The sequence below is a fragment of the Mus musculus genome, chromosome 1 (genome assembly GCF_000001635.26).
Source record: "Mus musculus strain C57BL/6J chromosome 1, GRCm38.p6 C57BL/6J".
Lineage (NCBI taxonomy): Eukaryota > Metazoa > Chordata > Mammalia > Rodentia > Muridae > Mus > Mus musculus.
In genome coordinates, this window is record NC_000067.6 from 182588181 (window position 1) to 182609497 (window position 21317).

A 21317-nucleotide genomic window follows, 5' to 3' on the forward strand; every position below is an offset into this window, starting at 1 on the left:
TCTCAGAAAACTCTAATGGTATCGGGCAGAGACATAGCAGGAGAGTTACCATTAGTGACTTTTACAATATTAAGCAGTTGTATAGAACTGAGGAGAGAAGTCATTCTCTCTGTCCTCCTACCAGTGTGGGGAAGCTTTCCTCAGACCCTCCCCCTCTCTCTGTGTGTGTGTGTGTGTGTGTGCGCGCACACACATGCATGTTTGATTCCCCTTCCTTTGGACGTTTGGCAATATCTACATCAAATTTTGCTCATCACACAGGGGAGGGAAGCTGCACCCATCAGCTACAGGTCAGGTACACTGCTCAACATTCAGGACGGCCCCAACCATAAAAAATACTCATTCCATAATGCCAGCCATGTTGTAGCCGAGCTCTCTATGCTAGTTCATGACACTTCTATCATAAGAGCATTGCTTACCAAGAGCAGCTCTGATCTAAGCCTGGTTCTTATCTCACACAGTATCGACACATACCGTTTTGAGTTTCTCTGTTGGAGAAGCCTGCAACATAGGCTGAACTGTAGGACTTTCCTTTGATGGTCCAAGTACGTGACCTGTAGGACTTGTGTTCAAATCACTTCTGACAGCGCCATCCTGAGGTGGTACGACGGATTGTGTGCTGAGATCTGGGTGGAGTCCACTATCCACTTGACACCAGCATCCAGATGAGGCAGAGCCTAACCAACCAAAGCGGAAGCAGCCAGAAGCATATGTGTTCTAACACAGTCAAATTGACATGAATGAAATGCAGCAGGCTTGAAGAGGCATGATCACCAATAGGAGGGAGGAAGGATGCTTCGGAGATGGCCGGGCAGTGAGGTGCCAAGCTAAATTAGTGCCCTGTGTGTAAAAACATTTGAGCAGTCTTATGGAGGAAGAGCGGGTGAAGGGTGCCTTAACTGTGATAAAATACTGAAGATGCTTTTTTTTTTTTTTTTAAACAAGCATTTGTTAGTGGGGTCAAAATCTTTGGATTGTGTCTGAATGTGTAATCAGGGAGACTGTTTCTCTTGGCTATTTTCAGCTTGCTAGGGTGCCTTCATTTCTAGTGAGAGTGAATGGGAGGGAGGGAAGTAGAAACTAGCCAATCAAAGGTATAATGACTCTCCCTGTTCTAGGTTCTTGTCTCTTTGGAACACGTAGTCCTCCTTTGGTTGTCCTTTGTGAGAGTTATTGTACGGGGGAATGGTTTCTTTGTCCCTTTGAAATTCACGAAAATCCCAACATGTACTATTCGGAGTAGAGGATGTAAGGAGGTGGTTAAATCTTAAGGGCTCCACCCTTATGAATGGGATTAAAAGAGCCTCTGGTGAGCTTTCTTCTCCCTTCCACTATGTCAGGATGTGGTAAGACATCCCTCATCTATAAACCAGGAAGAGGGCTCTCAAAAGATACCAAGTCTGCCAACACCTTGATCTTGGGCTTCCGGCTTGCAGAACTGGGAGAAACAGATTGGCGGTGTTCACAAACCACCTAGTAGGTAGTGTTTTATCTCAGCATCACAAATGGATGAAGGTGTTTCTCTTCTTAAAGTCTTGTTGCTCCCCAAGATGGTAGCTCAATACAATGAAAGCCAAAATGGCTTCTCAACGGAAGGGGGACAGGATGGTTTTTGTACAGCCTGGTGCCGACTGCCTCCTGAAGAGACTATGTTCTCTTGTGTGGTCTTCTTTCCTGGTTTATTAGGGCCCAACAGACCTGAGTCAGCTCCCTCTGAGCACCCAGGAGCACATGAGACATCAGTTCTTCATCTGGTGTCTAAGCCCTGAGACCACTCCATAGCCTCTGCAGGGGGTTGGGCCTGGCCTTCTTTCCCCTTTGGCTTGGGCACCATGATGCCATCTTCTCCTGGTCTCTGTGCCTCAGCACTCCGCATTATCATTTTTCTGCCTCTAGATTTCTGAGCTGGCAGATGGGCATGAGGACTGCCTGGGCCGGCCTCCTGTTCAGAGTGTCTGGGCTTCTAAAGTTGTCTCTCCTCCAGTCGTTGCACTTCCCAAGGTGAGGAAGGCCCTCCTGCTGGCTTCCAGAGTTTGCCTTCTCCCCCTTCTCATCTCCCTGCAGTCCGGAAGCATCTCTTTCTACCTAGTGCTTGAGAAATTCCCCGAAGCCCGAGTTCTTGTAGCAATGGCTCTTGACATCTGCAGGCTGAAGGTTTTTTTTTTTTTTTTTTTCATTTATCACTTGCTTCTTTGTGTTTTGAGTCAGGCTCTTGCTCTATTGTCCAAGTTAGTCTCCAGCTACTGATCCTTTTGCCTCAACCTCCCGAGCAGCTGGATATACAGAACAGGAATAAAACGGCAGGTGTTGCTGCTACTGTCTCCACATTGCTAAACGCAGTGGTCAGGGTTCAGTCATTATCATCTCAAATCCGTGTGCGATATCTGCCCTGCTACTAACCTGTCTACTTCATGCCCCCCTTCTTTTGGTTGCCTGGATGCCACACTGGGATAGTTTTGCCTCTTGCCCTGGCCCTAGCAGTTACTTCTCAGTCTTTCTTTCCCACGAGGAACTGTAATTTGCTGAGCTGTAATTTAATGGCCACATTCTGTGTTCTAGCTGTTACAGATCCCATGTGATCAGTTAGTACCCATTCCAGTGGGGGATCACTCTGTAACACTGCCAGTGCCTAGATGATGAGCCGAGGCTCGGGAAGGTGCTGCCTCTTCTTGGGTCCACACAGCTAGTAAATAGCAGAGACAGGAGTCATACCTACATTTTATGCTATATTCCCACTAAGGGAACTGTACCCCCTCACTAAAGTCAACCTGTAAAGGCTATGGGAACCTCTTTCCCTCTGGCGTTTTCAAAGATGCAGCCCCAGCCTTGAGTAGCATTTCACACTCTTCATGAGATGCAGAGCCGCCAACAACCAGTATCCCTCTCTGTTGACTCATTATCTTCAGTCAGTCTCCCTTGAAAAGCATCGTACTTGGGTAGGTATCGTGTTTTGAACATGAGAAGTTTGTCTTAAAAAATGTTTTTGTGTGTGTGTGCTTGCATGGATTTATGTGCATCACATGGGTGCAGGAGCCCACTGAGGCCAAACGAAGGCATCGGATTCACTGGTACTAGGGTTATAGATGGCTGTGAGGCACTGGGTGGGTGCTAGGAACCGATCTCATCCTCTGGAAGAACAGTGAGTACTCCAAGCCTTTGAGCCATCTCTGCAGCCAGGAGAACTTTATCTTAAAGACAAGTTATTCCTAATCCATGATGAGAACAAGGCTGTTTGAGTCCAAAGTCTGGCTCCCACTCGCGGATGGGCTTGCCCCGTAAGTGTTTTCATATCCCTATCCCTCTGTGCTTCTGGTAAGACCCACTCCCTCCCAAGCTTCTTCAGATGCCCACTCTCTTACCAAACAGAGACGCTAGTGGGAAAGGCAGGCCTAAAGACCAACCAAATCTAGACAGCTCCTCACTGAGACTCTCTTTCCAGGCGATTCTAGACTGTGTCACGTGGCCAAGCAGATGGCCCTCACAAGAGCGATCCCTCCTGTCTCTGGAAGCACATCTATGCTTGCTGGTGCTGAGGAGTGCTTGGGCTTTCTCAGCACGCTCCTCTTCTGTGTGTCAGTTGATCGAGAGATTCATATGCAAATGCTAATCTCTGTAATTCCATACTCCATGATTCTCTGTGGAGGTCAGACAGACAACCCAGCCAGTGTCCCCAGCGCACAGCCAGTTCAATCAGCATATAGAATAATGTGTGTATTTCAAGTATCCCTACTTCTGATATTTTAAAGAGCTCCTTTAGTAGAGTTTCTTTTAGAACCATTTTACAGTGGCATTCTAATCACTTTGTTATTATCTCAGGAAAACGTTGGCTGAAAGAACCATTAACCTCTGCCTAAACAAGAGGAGATGAGGAACTCATAGTTCGTTGTGACAGGAGTCTGGAGGTGGGTGGCCCTGGGCTAGTTCTTAGAAATCCAGACACACACTGGGCTCCTGCTCTGTTTTCCCGAGTGTCTAGACTTCCATCCCACTCTGTAGCCCTGGGTTTCTGAGATGCCTATGGATCTCCAGGCATAAGTCAGACTTCCTAGGTAAGGAGACAGGGGAAGAGCAGTAGGCAGAAAATCTGCCATGCTTCATTAGGAAAGCAGGCGCTACTATCAAATTCCCACTTCAAACTTAAGCTCTTAGGAATGCTAACCTGAGGTCACTAGCCAGGAGGTGGCTGAAGAGAAGAGACCTGTCTGTGGACACTTTCTGAGGCTTTCTTGTCTACCTCACTTACCAACAGATTTGCCAGGGTAAATTCCAAAGCTTTGTGACTGCTTTTGGAAATCAGGACTATCCTCAGAGATCTAGGTGCCTCGGCTTTGAGGTAGGCCCCTCAAACAAGTGTCCAAGGTGTTTTAAGCAGAAGAGTAAATGCCTGTCATTCCAAGAAAGCTTTTGAAAGGAAGCACATTTGTTTGGGCACTTCAGAAAAAGCCTCCTTGTCAGGAGGAGTCACTCGAACGTCATGTAGTATTTGGCAGGGATCCAAATGTCTATACCTATGGCTTTCTTTGGATCCCATTGTGCTTACTGCAGCAGCTGAGTGGGCCCTGAAAAATGTCAGGAACGAAAGAGAGAAAGAAACATTAAACTCATCCTTGGCTGGGCAAGTGGATGTTAGCCACTGAGGGATGCCTTCTGGCATGTCTTCGTGTAATGTCCAGGAAGCACTCAGGGTGTGGTGTTGCAGCAGCTTAAAGACTGTGAGAATGTTCACATCAGAAGGGAGTCATGGTCATACCTGCCATAATGGCTGAGCAGCAAGCATCTCTGGTTTCCCTGAGAAGTCACCTGCTTCAGAGACACTGCAGAGCAGTCATTCTGCCCCTTTCCTGGGGACTGTGCCCATCTCACCTGTCACGGAGCTTTGAGTAGCCAAGCCTCTTGGTGTGATGCGGGTGTCATGTATGAGAGTCATGAGGTTTAATGCATGGCCCCGTTCACTTCAGCCCAGACCTTGGGTCGTCAGGTGAGAACACACGTTAGGCAGGCTTATTCACTCTCCAAGGGTCAGAACGTGACCCATGAACTCCTTTGGTCATTTGCTGACATGTTTTTCTTTGTCAAAAATTCACTGGGTCATCTCTGTCAGCTACTGGGATGCTACTGGGAGAGACTCCATGTTCCTTCTCGGCAGGAGGAGATCAGATATCAGGGATGAGAGACCCATATCAGGCAGCCTTGGTAGGGGCTAGGAGCTCTGTGGAGGGAGGGCTTGGGAATGTAGGGTTAATTAGAGATCACAAGGAACATGCCACGGTGGAGCCTCCCTGTGAGTGGACTTGGGGGCCCAGCTTGTGCGCTATGATCAGCTGAGAGGGATAAGGAAGGTCTCCAAAACATACAAAGGACAAAAGAAGTGCCTTCCGAGTGGACCCCAAGTTAGTGGGGGGGGGGGGGTGAAGACTCAACTGATCAAGTTGCAGGAAGCACCAGAGAGACACAGACAGACAGACAGACAGACAGACAGAAATACAGACAGACAGAACAAATAATAAAAGAGATCAGGCAGGAAAAGTGATCAGGGTTCACTTGTGCTTTCCCAGGCTAACCTCACAATGGGCAAGGAACCAGGCAGGTAGGGTGGAGTCGCTCTGGGAAAGGTTTTTATTTTGTTTCTAAGCAAAGAAAGGAAGAGCAATGACATTGTAACATGAGTTCCTAGGAGAGCTTACAAGAAGCAGCAGAGCTGAGGGGAGCCCAGTGCGGGAAGGGAAATCTGTTGTTTCCACTCTTAGGAAGTTGCTTGTTTAATGACTTACCACCCTGCTGCAGTCTCCTATGTAAGGAGCAACATAGTGCAGTGCTCATGCAGAAACCATCTCCAGTCTCACCTTGAACTTCTCCTTGAATCCCTGTGATCATCTGCGAGGTAGCATTTGCTGCGAGGGAGGTAGAGACCATGCCACCTCAAATGTCAGAAAAATTACTCAAAAAGTAACTATGTGTGTGTGAGAGAGAGACAGAGACAGAGAGAGACATACAGAGAGAGAGAGAGAGAGAGAGAGAGAGAGAGAGAGAGAGAGAGAGAGAGAGAGAGAAGGGGAGAGAATAGTTTGGAATGTAGTCTTGAGCCTCTGTTTTTTTTTGGGGGGGGAAGGCTAGGGGTGAAATTGTGACAGAGCTCCTGCTGGTGGTGACAGACCTTCAGACAATGGCCCTGGGTCATAGTTTACTAACTACATGCTCAAGCAGTCTGAGTGTAAAATACCAAGTGTGTTCACTCCTGGACCGTGGAAGCAACTTTATTTAGACCTGCTATTAAGATGAGAACATAAAATTAGGGAAGGGCCTGGAAAACATTTAAAATATTGCCAGGCTTTTAGTCTGAAAGTACATAGGAGAGGTTGAGTATTTATTTATTTATTTGAGCATCTTTTATCTATTGTTTGATAATTTCATATATGTATATGTCTCTTGATCATAGCCACACCAAAGCCACCCCCCATCCACTATTCCAAGAGTGTGGGGCTGGGGCTTCTACTCTCCCCAGACACCGACCAGCACCTCCCCTCCTACCTCCATGTCCGGCCTTTTCCTTTTAGATTTAGTTTATTTTATGTACATGGGTGTTTTGCCTGCATGTGTATTTGTTCTCTACCCCCACCCCCGTGTGTGTGTGAGTGTGTGTGTGTGTGTGTGTGTGTGTGTGTAATGCCTGTGGAGGTCAGAAGAGGGCATAGAATCCCTAGAACTGAAGTTAAGAAGTATTGTAAGCCACCATGTGGCTGCTGCAAACCAAACGTAGGTCCTCTGCAAGAACAGGGAGTGTTCTTAACTGCTGAGCCATCTTGCCAACATCTTCCTTTTTTCTTTCTCCTTCCTTCCTTCCTTCCTTCCTTCCTTCCTTCCTTCCTTCCTTCCTTTCCTTCCTCCCTCCCTCCCTTCCTCCCTCCCTCCCTCCCTTCCTTCCTTCCTTTCCTTCCTTCCCTCCCTCCCTCCCTCCCTCCCTCCCTCCCTCCCTCCTTTCCTTCCTTCCTTCCTTCCTTCCTTCCTTCCTTCCTTCCTTCCTTCCTTCCTTCTTCCCTTCCTTTCTTAAACAACTCTAATCCTCCGAGTCTAGCTGGTGCTGCCAGCTGAGTGGCTGAGGATCTTGTTGGCTTGACTTTGTCCAAGTCCTGCAGGAACCAGTGCAGTGGCCATGCCCTGTCTAGAAGACAGCATTTCATAGTGGTCTACCTCTGGCTACTATGTTCTTTTGGCTCCGTCTCTCACAGTGTGTTCTGAGCCTTGCTGGAGGAAGGATGGATATAGATGTCCTACTAAGAACTGAATATTCAACGGTCACTTAGCCTCAGGTCTTTGACCTGTTGAGTCTGTGCTGGTGCCAACGCAGAAAGGGGCCTTCTATGGCTAAGGCTGCGATCTACCTGGAGGGCACAAGGAGGTGTTAGAGCAAGAAGAACCACACGCGTGAGAAAAGCAAGGGGCTGCTTCACTAAACCCTAGACTATGGAATCCACGGTAAAGCTGAAAAGAGGCGAGATTGGGCAGCATGGTGCCATATTGCTTTATACAGTGTGAGGGACACTAAGGGCATGTTGCCCTCATACTCTGCAGAGCTGCAAGCATCTACACAGGTGTGAGCACCATTACATAGCTGGACCCTCCCACTCAGGAGATTAAGGTAAGCATGGAGTGCCCAGGGCCTGTGATTCATCAGTTGACGTTGTCGTCAGGAGTCAGTGGCACTGTCTCGCTGTCTCGGATGTGGCTTTCAGGGGCCTAGGAGGTCCATCTCACACAGAAGGGGGTTTTCTATTTGCTTTTAAATATACTCAGACATTCAAAGTGGCCAACACCAAGCCCTGGGATGCTTAACCTCTCTTGACTTTTATTTCATCTGCTTCAAATTATGATGATTTCATGCTAATCAATACCTCAAGGGTATTATAACCAAGGCTCTCACGGTGAACTCTGAAACACAAAAGGACCATTATCCTCCACACAGATCATACAAAAGCAACTGCCATTACCCAAGGCTATAATGGGAAAGGATCGATCACTCAGTCAGCGATTACTTTTCTCCCTCCCTCCCTCCCTCCCTCCCTCCCTCTCTCCCTTCCTTCCTCCCTCCCTCCCTTTCTCCCTCCCTCCCTCCCTCTCTCCTTCCCTTGCATATCTTATATCCTAGCTGAATAATTTCACTGTTTTTCACAACCAAATGTATTTGTTGATAACAAATGGAGCAAATGGAGGGATTTCTTTCTCTCTTCCTATTTCCATTCCACTGTGTGACAGCCTAGGAACTGTGAAGCGCTCATTGTACAAGGGAGGCACAGTAATAAAGATGAGCAGAGAGTTTCCATGCCTGAGTAAAACCCCTCCCACCGAGGCCTAAGCTGAATGTGTGTGCACTTCAGCCAGGAGGGGAGGACCTACCTGTGTGACTTAGGAGAGTGCTGTGGTACCTTTGGTCGACTATGTGTCCTCCCAAGATTCAATGGCAGCCCCCAAGTCCGGTGTGATTATGCTAAGGGGTGGGCTTTAGGCATCCTATAATAGGGCGGGAGAGTTAGCCAGGTCCTTTTGCCCATTCATGTTTCTGCCAGGCATCAAGCAGAGAGAGTGGCTGTCACCAATACCAATTCATCGTCAGCTTCTTGAACACATACATTTCTGTTGTTTATACATAACCCTGTCGCAGGAATTCTGTTACAGCTGAAGTGTAGTCTTCAGCAGACACAGATTCTCTGGAGCGACGGGGACAGCGAGGGCCTGGCCTGATCAGTCATTGCCTCTTCTGATTCCTTGCAGGAGACTGTTGGCTTCTGGCAGCCATTGCCTCCCTCACCTTGAATGAAAAGCTGCTTTATCGAGTGGTTCCTAGAGACCAGAGCTTCCAGAAGAACTATGCTGGCATTTTTCATTTCCAGGTGTGAGTCCTTGCTTGTGACCTTTGTCACTACTTTTGTATCATAGATATTACTCCAGATCTGTGGCATCAGAAACTCTGGAAGCGCAGCCAAGTTACTACGTGAGATTATCCCTCTGGGTGATTTGGATACACACTCCAGTTTGAGAACCATTCCTTTATACATCTATCCAATCATCTTCATTCTGTCTCCTTTTCCCTCCAGGCCATGGGCCAAGAGAATCACTGTGGACTAAGGACCAGGAGATGGGTGTCTGAGTTACCCACTCTGGCTCCCTGGGTGATGTTTGAGCAAGCTCTCTTCTCCACAGACTCCAAGAAAGGCTAAGTGCTTCTTGGTGTCTGTGGTATATCCTGTGTGCAGATGGGGCATAAAGCCTTCTCTCGGGGCATTTAAGGCTCATGAAGGTTGGAGTCTTGCTCACTGACTGCAGAAACCGCATCCAAGGATGCCACTGAAGGACCGGCTCTGCTTCTACATGTGATCCGTGTTCTGTTTCCCACCCCTAGTTCTGGCAGTATGGAGAGTGGGTGGAGGTGGTCATTGATGACCGGCTCCCCACCAAGAATGGACAGCTGCTCTTCCTACACTCCGAAGAAGGCAATGAGTTCTGGAGTGCTCTGCTGGAGAAAGCCTATGCCAAGTAAGTGGGAAGGTAAAGACCCCGGAGCCTCCCTGAAGGTTCTCTCCCGCTCTCCTACTCGGGGAGCCATGGCCAAGTTTCTCCCCAGCATCCAGACATCCGTAGGCTATACAGAAAGCACCACTCTGAAGAGAAATGGAAATTTGGGCTAGGAATTCTAGATCTCATCTCTGGGCCTGGGGATGTAGCTCAGCAATAGAGTGCATGCCTAGCACGCATACAAAGCCCTGGTTCAATCCCCAATACCATGAACTTAAATAAGTAAAAAAAAAAATTATGTTTTTTTAAAGACTCTAGTTCTGTCTCATAAGAATATCTCTCTAGCCATTATCTTATTCTCTCTTAAGACCCAAGGTAAGACCTTAGGGCAGCATAGATGTTTAAATGATGATGAAAAGAAATGTTTTGAACTACCAAACTCAACAAAGTTTCTGTTCATTCCTTGAGTGACTTTTTTTTTTTTGATTGACATTCCAAGTTTAATGACTTCTTTGGGTTTCTTTGGATTAGTCTGGTTTGCAGTCACTCTGTTCTAAAACCCCAGGAACTTTCTGGCTGTGTTAGGGCACTCCTTAGCAGATACCTCCCAGACACAAGTAAGGATTCTCCATTCCTGTCTGTGCCTGGGCACCCCAGGGACCCAAGCAGTCAGGGCAAATTCTGGAAGGGTTACACTTGGTTTTGAAGTTGGGAGGCCTGGAGGGGCTGCCTAAGGATCTGTTTCTAGTAAAATCCTGGGGTATCTGTTTAAAACAGTGGTCTGTGCATGTTCTGAGGTGTCTGTCTGAAATGGAAGCCTGTGTGTGTTCTGGGCTCCTCTTCACAGTTGGCCAGCGTCTTTCCCTGGTTCTTTAGTCTATATCTTGGCATTGTCCCTTTCCCACAGCCCATGGTCCCTTTATTGGGGTTGCTCATGGGTGTGGATGATGCATATTTTCTTTCGTTTTCAACAGGCTCAATGGTTCGTATGAGGCTCTTGCTGGAGGCTCCACAATTGAGGGGTTTGAGGATTTCACGGGTGGCATCTCTGAGTTTTATGACTTGAGGAAGCCTCCGGGCAATCTGTACTACACCATCCAGAAGGCCCTGCGCAAAGGCTCTCTGCTGGGCTGCTCCATTGATGTAAGCCTCAACTCTTTGTCTCTTTTCTCTGATGACATATTGGTTTACAATGTACAGGAAATGGTGAATCCTGGTGAGTGGGTGGGAACTAGGGTTGGTCACATTTTAAGATTATCATTGGCTGGTCACTGTTGGAGCTGCTTTAGCATGGCTAGACTCATCACAGGAGCACAGCCCAGACCCCTGGATCCTAGGCCCCATCTACTTACAGTCTTTTTGCTAAGCCATCTCAGTCTTTGGGAAAACAAACATGGCAGTTGACAATATTTGATGAACTTGGAGACCCCTGAATGGAAGTAGAAGATCCAGCTCTGACAGGAAGGTTGGCTCTTTGGAATGCCAATGTGGTCTTAGAAATCAGATCTGGAAGCCACTAACCTGAGGGCTGGTTGTTTTCTCTCTGGTCATGTGCTCTCTTTTCCTGTGTGGGTGTCATCATGGGTAGGTTTGTTTGTTTGTTTGTTTGTTTGTTTGTAGGCAGCATAACTATGATCTTTCACACCACAACCTCAGCAGCCCCTCAGTGCTTGACTGGCTTATTAAAATGGGTTTTCTAGAAATGGGTCCCTCTGCTCATGGGTCATGGCCAACCTTACACTATTCCCACCGGAGAGGTCCTTAGCTGTGTTCTATACTGTTAGAAAGCATTGTAGTGCTGACCCCAAAGAGGTCAGGGTCAGCCTTACTGCTTGAACTTTCTTCTTGACACAGGTCTCAAACGCAGCCGAAGCAGAAGCCACCACCAGGCAAAAGCTGGTTAAGGGCCACGCATACTCTGTGACTGGAGTCGAAGAGGTAGGAAGGGGTTAATATGAATGACAGCCAAAGTCTGGTGCATCCCAAGAAGGATGTAGGAGGTGACACTGAGAAATTTCGAGTTCCCTTTGAGCTTTCCTGCTTGCCCAGGGCAAGTTTCTCTCTGGATTTGGAGCCCCGGACACATGTGCAGTTAACTCCTGTTTGCTTCTCAGAGGACAGTATCTGAGCCACTCTGGCCTCCAGCTCTCTGGTTTTAATTAAATTCAACTCTTTTATGAGGTGTGGTCAGAAAAGTTATAGGGACTGTCAGTTAGATTCTGTATACAAATATTGTAAACAAATATTCATGTAGGCAAATCAGTATAAACCCGTTGGAGTCCCTAAAAGAAGTAACAACTTCTACTGCAGGGTTCAGGGTGCTATTTAGTAATGAAAAGGCACATATTTCTCATTTTCGGGCCCAAGCATTGCCAGGTACTATACATAATTTTTATTTTATATGATTTATCTATGTCCAAATAGGATTTGCATAATTTGTTTTATGGTTGAAATCATAGACATAAGTGTACCATCAGACAAAGGTAAAATGCATCCATCTAAATGGCACTACAACTGAGAAGTGAATTTACTTTAGGTTTTCCAGTGGTCAATGCAGAGAGAGCCACACACCAGTTCTCCAGCTTGCTGTTTGTTGCAACGATGACAACATTTACTACATAGCTCTCTGTTGTGTGTGGTATTGTAAATTCAAGTCAGCTCTATAAACATGAATTGAGTATGTATGAGGGAACTTTGGGCTAGCGTTTCATGGAAATTATGAGGATAAAGACTGATAGACTGGCATCTTTATGAGTGTATGTGTGCAGGGTGCATGAGGACCACACTCGAATGTTCACTAAATAGTAGGGTGAGGGAGTGTCTTAGTCCATTTTCTGTTACTATAACATAATCCGTGAGTCTGGATGATTTATTTTTTAAAAAGAGAGGCGCTTTTTTTTCCATGCATTTAGAGGCTGGGAAGTCCAATATGGGGTAGCTTCACACTGCTTCCTAACAGCATCAATTGGAACGATGAGTGGCACAGAAGACAGACAAGCTAGGCAGGCTGGGTTTGCTTTCTATCACTCTTTGCATCTAATCCAGTCCTGAAAGAATGAGAACTCACGCCACAAGAATGAACTCAGGCTCTTACGACGGACATTAATTCCATTTCGTGTTTTAATCTCTTGAAAGCTCCACCTGCAAATCTCATGACAGCAGTGATAAAAACTTACCACAGCTGTCTAAAGGCATTTATACACTTAGACTATGGGGATTCTCTGCTGGGCTTCCTGCCCTTTCTGTGTAGAGGTGTGAGCAAATATCTGCTCACCTGGATACAGCACCAGTGACAGACAGAGAAACAGTCCCACCCAGATCTACCTCAGTGAACCAGTGGTTATATCGGGGTTACTTCCTAGAGCCCGTACGTCTCAAGCCCAGCTGCATCACCAGAAAGCCACCATGGCTAGTGGTGATATCCCTGCATGGATATCCCTGCAGCTGCTTGTGTGATCTGGAGGCAGCACTCATTGAAGAACCTCTGTTTGCCCTGCAACTGTTCTCTACTTTTATAACCTCAGGGAGGGGCTTTGTGAATCTTGTCACTTTCAGGAACTTCCTGGACCTCCATGTTTCCTTTACTCCCCAAGTCTTATGCATTTTCTTCAGGAGGTGATAGTTACACAGCTAAGCGATTTTGTCGAATAACTGACATTCTCAGAGTCTCATATTTTTTACATCAAACTGTGAAGCTTAAATGCAGTGATTGTGTATTTGAAATGCTTAGCATTGTACCTAACCCAGTATTAAGCAATAAATATAAGTTGGACCGAGTGGTGGTGCTGGCACATGCCCTTAATCCCAGCACTTGGGAGGCAGAGACAGGGAGATTTCTATGAGTTCAAGGCTAGCCTGGTATACAGAGTGAGTTCCAGGACAACCGAGGCTACATAGAGAAATCCTATCTTAGAAAACCATTTTCTATATCTATATCTATATCTATATCTATATCTATATCTATATCTATATCTATATCTATATCTATATCTATATCTATATCTATATCATCTATATCTTTCATGGTATTGACTTTGATTATGGGATATTTATTAGGTTGCTGTCTTTAATACCGAGAATGAGGTCCATCTTAGTCAACTGCAAAATTTAAACCTAAGTTTAAGTAGATACCTAGTTGTTTTTGCCGTAGATTCACTCTTCACTTGTTCTAATAATTTGTGAAAAGAAAAGAACATTTGACCAAGGCTTAAATGCAAGCACGGGAAGGAAATGAACGTGTGGTGTTTCAGCAACATTTGGAACGCTGACCGTCCTGGGTGCAGACACACACTGCAGGCAGCCGTCGTGGTGACTCGCCCGTGTGGTGTGTGGATCTTGCAGGTGGATTTCCGTGGCCTCCCAGAGAAGCTGATCAGGTTGAGGAACCCGTGGGGTGAAGTGGAGTGGACGGGAGCCTGGAGTGATAGGTCTGTTCCCTTTCCCCTTTCTCAGTGCTCAGCTATCCCGGGGCAAAGGTGTCCTATAACACACACTATATACACGATGACACCCATTGTTCCGTGGGTTCTGCGGGTCTTACCTCCTGTAGATTATACAGCCTGCTGTGGAAATAGTTTCTAGGATGGCAAAAGCAGAGTTGCAACCACTCTGCTGACATTTTTGATTATGGATTTCTGTTTTGGCACTTGAAGCTTTGGCATCTCCATGGAAATTTGCCGACTGCTGAAGGCTTACTTATTGCCTGTCCAAGGTCAAATCGATAGCTCTCAAATCTGATCTTTCCACATGGCAAACACTGCTCTCTCAGTACCAACAGAAAACTAAGATGTCAGGAGAACCTTGATCCCGGGAGCTATGACCCACTGGGGCAGTAATGAGTGGAAGCATTGCTCCGTGAGTTCAGGACTGGATGGGTGTTGATCCCTGGCTGGAAGGACAGTCTTTGGTCTGCCTATCCAGGGAGAAGGGGAGTCAGCCAGGGGAGGTGAGGTCCTGGGATGGCTTTACTCTGGCACCCATGTCTTTCATGTCCCCTACCAGCCAGGAACTGCTTGGGCCATTGGAGAAGGCCACTGAAGGTCCGAGATGACATGTCTAAACTCAGCCAGCATCTGGCTGTGGTGTCCATGTTTGGAAACCCCAACAACGACAGTAACAAAGTCAAGCTAACCGGTAGATTTAGATTAGATCTAGAGTTCTCTACCGGATCCCTAACCTTTTTTTTTTTTTTTTTTAACAAGCACACTGTGGGACTCAGTACTGATTGAATGGATGTTTCGATGACTTTAAGAAGTCCCAGAACCCAAGTGCTTAGAAACCAGCTGGAGGGAGAAGCTGGCTTAGAAGTCAGCTGGGGAGGGATGGTTGGTTTCTGCATGTGCTCAGGGAAGAGCCTTTGTTTGTTTTTAGGATCAGTATTAACCCTGTTCCCTTATCTAGATATTGCACGTGTATCTCAGGAAAACCCACTGTGAAGGTCAGGCAGCTGTAGATGACATTTGAATAAAGAACGTGGATATCACCACAGAAAGGCCACCAGTGGGACACTTGAGGGAACTTTCTAAAAAACTGGGCCTGATGATCAAAGCTGTAGACTTAGGATGTGGACAGTGTCTATGTACCCAGAGCTGGTTGGCCCCAATCTGATAGGAGACGAGACTGACGGGTCACTAATGGATAGAGGAGTGCATGCCCTTTGTGTGACAGGACCTCCTTATTCTCACGGTCAGAAGTCCGTGAGTCTTAATTGGAATATAAAGCTTACACAGAAAGTGAAAATTAGACAAAGCCATCACCGTTCAGCTGTGTGCCCAGGCCATGCAGGAGGCCCCATCCCTGGCTTCACCTGTTCCCACCATGGTATAGCACCTCACACCAGGTCCAGTCTGTCCTCTCCCCTTGATGGGACTCCATTTGTGATCCTTTGGAGACATTTAGCTGCAGTAAACAGCTTGCATCTCAGAAATGATTACCTCTGGCTCATTTCCCCCCTCCACAGTGCACCTGAGTGGAATTACATAGATCCACAGAAGAAGGGAGAACTGGACAAGAGAGCAGAAGATGGGGAGTTCTGGTAAGAAGCTGCGCCGAGGGCCCTGTGGCCGGTCTGTTCCAAAGTATACGGGGGGGGGGGGGGGCACAGTCTCTAGGACTTGCAGGAATGTGACAATGTCCCGAGCACAGGGGCTTTGGTTTCCCCCTTCCCCTTCCTCTGGTATAATTCTACCTCCATTCTCAACTCTAAAGCATTGGAACTCAGCTCTCTGCCCACAACATGGCTTGGCCTGCAGCCTGTCTGCCTGTTGCGAGCCTAAAACAAATCCCCCACCCCACCAATTCTAAGGCCTAGCATCTAGTCAAAACAGGATTCTTTCCTCTCCTTGGGTAGGGGACTAAGGGGTGGGGATCCCTTGGAAGATGGAATGTCTTAGAGGAAATCTCCACACTGTATATCATGGAGAATTCCTCAGAAATGAGCCTTTGTCGGGCTTAGCTGTGATCCAGCCTAGAGGTGAGGGCTATGTTCACATCCCCGCTTCCAGGAGGAGGGAGGGTTCCTCTGGTTCATGGTTCCGATTCTGTGTGGCTGGAGGGGGAGATTCTCTAGGAATTGAGACTCTGACCACAACAACAAATCTGGATGGTAGCTCTGCTTGTTTGTGTGACTGGGCTATAGAAGGAAACTCAGGCAGCCCACAGTTTCTGGAAGACAGAGCTCTTTGCTGGGCCTTTAATCTCTCTTCCAGTCCAGCCTGCTTCACTCACTCCCTTCTGGTTACTTTGTTCTTCAGGATGTCCTTTTCGGATTTCTTGAAGCAGTTCTCCCGACTAGAGATATGCAACCTGTCCCCAGACTCTCTGAGCAGTGAGGAGATACACAAATGGAACCTGGTACTCTTCAACGGCCGCTGGACACGGGGTTCTACAGCCGGGGGCTGCCAGAACTACCCAGGTGAGGCCGAGGGCCCTCTGGCTTTTCCTGTGGAGGCTGCGTGACTTTTAACATGGATCTGTGGATAATTAATGCTCGTGGGTCTGGGGTCCTGTTTCTCTCTGGCTCGGAGGCCGGCAAGGGTGGATAGTGGCTTTGCAGCTGCCTGTCTGAGGCCTCACCTCAGCTCCTCTGTGTTTAAATCATTTGTGCTTCAGCCCCTCTGCTCTCCCAGCTTGCTGCTTTTTGGTCACCGCTCCTGGACAATTGCTAAGGCCTCCGGCTCGTCTCTTGGACTCCTCCCTTCCCTACCTGGTCCAGCTGGCTAACACCACCGCCACTGAGCTTTGGGGCAGAGTGGCTAATGCTGTCAGACAGCAATCTACTGCTCTTCTGGGCTGTTCTCAGGAGGGTCGTCATTCTGCTTTGCTACCTGAGTTAGAATGGAAGGGGTAAGGCTGTGGGGCCAGGAATGGACATACATGGGCTATATATGGGTCATGTTCCATCCTGTGGGGGTCACCAGGGATCTATCCCTAGTGGGGATGTCCTGGCCCAACTTCTACCTCTGACTTAACTCTGGTTCCTCATCTTGCCAAAGGTGACAGTGACTTCCCTGGTTCCTACTCGATGACTAACATGTACTTGTGTAGGCTCCTTCTAGATCAAGTCCACTGCAGCCAAAGCTGATGAAACAACCGAGAAACAACCCTACAGCTCTCTGGAGAAACAACGAAAAGAAAACCACACACCGGGCTTGCTAGCTCCCCACCTTCACTCTCCTTGGGCTTGCTGTTGCTCTGTTGATTTGTGTTGATTGACTAGGTATCTCTGCAAGGGCGAAGAGCAGCTACTTTCTTCCCAGCCAGGGCACTGCATGCTGTAGAAACGGCAACATTGTAAAACCCCATGTGAATACAGGTCCTTCCTCCACTGCCATCTGTCTCCATCTGGCTGCAAAGAGCAGCTGCTGTCAGGCCTGAAGAGGGAGCTGATGGCCTGCCCCCATCAGTCAGCTTAACAATTGTGAGACCTGGGGGCCATTCCTTTCCTGGATCGTCAGTTTCTCAGTCCTCACCATGGTTCATAATTCTTACCTTCCAACTAGCTGTGGCCCAGTGAGCATTGTAACGCAGAGTGCACGGGGAAGCGCTTTGTAAACTGCGCGGCGTTATACAAATGGGATGTATTATTTTTATGGCCCATTCTCTTCCTATAGTACTGTTAAGGAGTAAACAAAAAATGTAGGGATTGCGGTAATGCTACATTTGGGAGAAATTAAAATATGCTCACCATTAACAAGCTCTTAGAGAAGACATAGGAAATTCGCCTGCCTCATTCTGGAAACTCAGAACCATAGGGGGTTCCCAAGGTATACGCGCCTACCAAATCCTAATCCCATCTGTGCTGGCAGCCAGCTGTCAGGGAGAAATGGATTGTTCTTGCCTCGTGGTAATGCAGTAAGTACAGACGATTACTGAATTTTCTGTCTCCCCTGGAATCCACAGACACCTGATCGTAAAATCTATATGCACCTGAGCCTTGAGTGAAAAAAAAAATCCTTAGAAATGGAGGTTCCGGGAAGGAGAGACTGAATAAATACTCTCGCTGTTAGGGGAAAAAATAAAGGACGTGTGTTGGCCGTATGCGACGGCTATGCTGGTTTTTAGTGTTGTACCACTGTATAGAGATGGTGAAAACACTTGCAGTCCCTCCTCACTCTCAAACAAATATTCCTCCCCAACTCGTTGTTGCAGTTGAACACTTAACACAGTGAAATCTGCCAGCTCTGTCTCCTTCAATTGTACTCTAAATTCAACTCCACCCATAGAACTGTTGTGTGTCTACGTCTGATCTCTTAGATTTCTCTGCGCCTCGCTTGAGTAGATACTAAGTTGAGAGATCTTTTCAAAAACTGTCTTTGAATAAAAGGCATCATGTGTGTGCATGGGGTGTTGGTTTGTGTCCCCGGGTGTGTGCACACTTGCAGAAGATGTCAGGTGTCTTCCCAGATCGATCTCCACCCAGCTCTATCACCCTTTGTCCCTCATGCCTTTGACACAGGGTCGCACACTGAACCTGGAGCTATGCCAGCAGGGCCAGCAATCCCTGTTTCTATCCCCCAACAGCACAGTCACAGTCACAGCCATGACGTTTGTCATGGTGCTAGGATCTGAACTCAGGTCCTCTTGTTCACCCAGCAAGCCCCCTTACCCACTGAGCCATGTCCCCACCTCTAGAAGGCATCTTTTTAAGTATCCATAGGTGGTGAGTCAGGAAAGTTTAGTGCACCGTGGTTTCTCTTACATTATTAAATGGCGTGTCTGGAAGGGCATGTGTCTCATCAGTAGGCTGTAAGCCTGGGAGCATCCTGGGAGGCTTCTTGGGCTAAGGGGCAGAGGGTGGTGGGTCTCAGGGCCTTGTGGAATTAAAATCCAAAGCAGGAGCTTCTCCAGGGCTTGGTGGAGCCCACGGCAGTCAGAAGGCTTTCAAACTATCAGGCAGACACCTTTTTTTTTTTTTTTTTTTTTTTGAGACAGGGTTTCTCTGTGTAGCCCTGGCTGTCCTGGAACTCACTCTGTAGACCAGGCTGGCCCTGAACTCAGAAATTCGCCTGCCTCTGCCTCCCAAGTGCTGGGATTAAAGGCGTGCGCCACCACTGCCCGGCACTTCTATGATTCATCTGGTACTCTGTCCTTATCCACCAGCTCCTTCCAGGTGGAGTCTTTAGCTAAGAGCAGGAAGAAATGAAGGACTTCCGGGAAGGCAAGATATTGCTTCCTGGTACAGTCCAGAGCAGCCCGAGATGCTAGCTACTCAGACAGTTCTGGGCTACTGGTTGATTCAGCTGATAAGATACTCAGTTCTAAGTGTCTACCTGTGGGATGGGTCAGGGAGGTTCGGCTATGTCAGGCAGTCTGGCCAGTGTTATTCTTTCTGGGGATGATGGAAGTTCTTGCCTCTTTTTTTTTTTTTCTCACCCTGTTGGACCACCATCACTTCACGACTTCCAGCCACTTACTGGACCAACCCCCAGTTTAAAATCCATTTGGACGAGGTGGATGAGGACCAGGAGGAGGGCACCAGTGAACCCTGCTGTACAGTGCTGCTGGGTCTGATGCAGAAGAATCGCAGACGTCAGAGGAGGATCGGCCAGGGCATGCTCAGCATAGGCTATGCTGTCTACCAGGTATCGCTAGCCCAGGCTCCTCTGTCTCAGTATACTGCTGTCTTTATGAGGATGTTCTGGTCAACAACTGGAGAGCATCTTTCCTATTGTTCAAATTCTCTTACTATGATGTTGTCTTTGCTTCCTTATATCTAAAACTCTCACTGAGACTTGGGTTTTATAGTTATTCATTCCCGTGGCTATAATTTCATCTGTCAACACTGAGATATGCGGCTCACCACACGGGTGCCGATCAGTGAGAACTCAGTGTAAACGTACAGGTTAGACTCTTATCCAAGAAGAGGTGTCTCAGGGCACAGGAGCCCAGAACATGAAGACAAGAGACATTTGAGTAATAAAATCCATTCCAGGTTAGAAGAAGATGGCTAGATGCAGAAGCCAAATATATACAGTCCCTTCTTTCTACCATAGGAAGTCACTTGGAACTCGTAGCCATTAGCTTGGGTAAGAGACCCACACAGCCCTTTTGGTTCCCGGGTCTCTGGATTGAGAAACACAGCTGGTTCTTGTCTCAGGCTTCAGACTCTGCCTCAGTATCCCAGGCTTCTCCAGCGACTACCCCTCTGTGGACTTTGTCTCCCTGATACAGTAAATCAAGTCTTCAGGTCCTGACAGTCCAGCTATGACCATGCTGTAGTATACCCTTCACCCAGGCAAAGACTCCATACAATGCAGCCCATGGGGACTCAGATTTTGTTTGTTTGTTTGTTTGTTTGTTTGTTTGTTTGGTATGGTTTTATTATAAATGAATTTCTTGGTAAAAATATAGTTCTAATTAGAAGCCCCAGAGCAGCCAGGGGGCTCAATGTCTTAGTATAAATTAATGCACATAAAATAAGCATTGTAATATGAAGTATTGTAATAAAATTTGTAACAAGGAAAAATTCAGTTGCCGAGCTTATACCATCAGCCTCCAACTCCATTGATCATGTTCTTAAGCTAAGGGTTTCAGGAGAGAGAGAGAGAGAGAGAGAGAGAGAGAGAGAGAGAGAGAGAGAGAGAGAGAGAGAATGTGTAATTGGAAGAATGGGGGTTGGAAAAGAATTGCTACTTAATTGCAAGAGAAAAGAACTGAAAGTAACTAAGCTCCTTTTCACGCAGACTTAGCTCTTCCAGCCCTGTCTGGACATAAATACAGCAAACCCATCCTCAGTGCTTATAGAGATAGCAGCCCAATCCACATCCATCGTATCATGCATGTATCCCAATACGCCAAACTTGCCTGAGCACCTACTATGTGCCATGTGCCGAGCTAGAAGCTGGGGACCCTGAGGAACAGCACACACACAGTTCCTGTCCTCAGAGTGCTCACAATCAGGAATGGGAAACCCAACGCACTCAGCCGACGACAAGCAGGAGGGATCTGTGATGGTGTGATGGTGGCTCTACCACAGCAGTCTGGGCTCCTCAGCCCCGTGCTGGAGAAGACTTGCCTCAGGTCTTCAGAAGATGTCCCGGATCTCAGAGGTGGAGAAGAGAGAACATTCTAGCCTGAAGGGACACCATGTGCTCCCTGATAGCTTAAAACTTAGTGACAGTTCTAGAGAGCTGGCAGCTGGCAGGAGCAGTTACAGGGTGAGCCACTCAGGGACAGTGGCCAGTGCTTCATCCTTCAGGGCCCTCTCATTGTGCCAGAGCAACAAAGCAATCTTTCTCAATAGCTGTGTGGTGTTTGCACCAATAAATAATACACACAGCATGCCGGTTTCCTGTATCAAATTATAGCTG

The 21317-nt window shown here is 47.4% G+C and overlaps 1 protein-coding gene across 6 annotated transcripts in view; it reads left to right on the forward strand.

The window, feature by feature from the left end:
* Window positions 1-21317, forward strand: part of Capn8 (calpain 8) — a 69708-nt gene that overhangs the window by 23432 nt on the left and 24959 nt on the right. For 5 of the 6 annotated variants that reach the window (XR_373596.3, XM_017319052.1, XM_006496686.2 and 2 more), the window contains exons 3-10: window positions 8767-8885; window positions 9395-9528; window positions 10482-10650; window positions 11362-11445; window positions 13849-13934; window positions 15467-15541; window positions 16260-16420; window positions 19414-19589. Coding sequence is in view for 5 of the 6 variants with exons in the window: in XM_017319052.1 (XP_017174541.1) it covers window positions 8767-8885; window positions 9395-9528; window positions 10482-10650; window positions 11362-11445; window positions 13849-13934; window positions 15467-15541; window positions 16260-16420; window positions 19414-19589 (1004 nt within the window). In the remaining variant the exon portion in view is untranslated. Of the gene's footprint in view, window positions 1-8766; window positions 8886-9394; window positions 9529-10481; window positions 10651-11361; window positions 11446-13848; window positions 13935-15466; window positions 15542-16259; window positions 16421-17052; window positions 18347-19413; window positions 19590-21317 lie in introns of those variants that run through there. The other variant, NM_001145806.1, reaches the window with a different exon arrangement.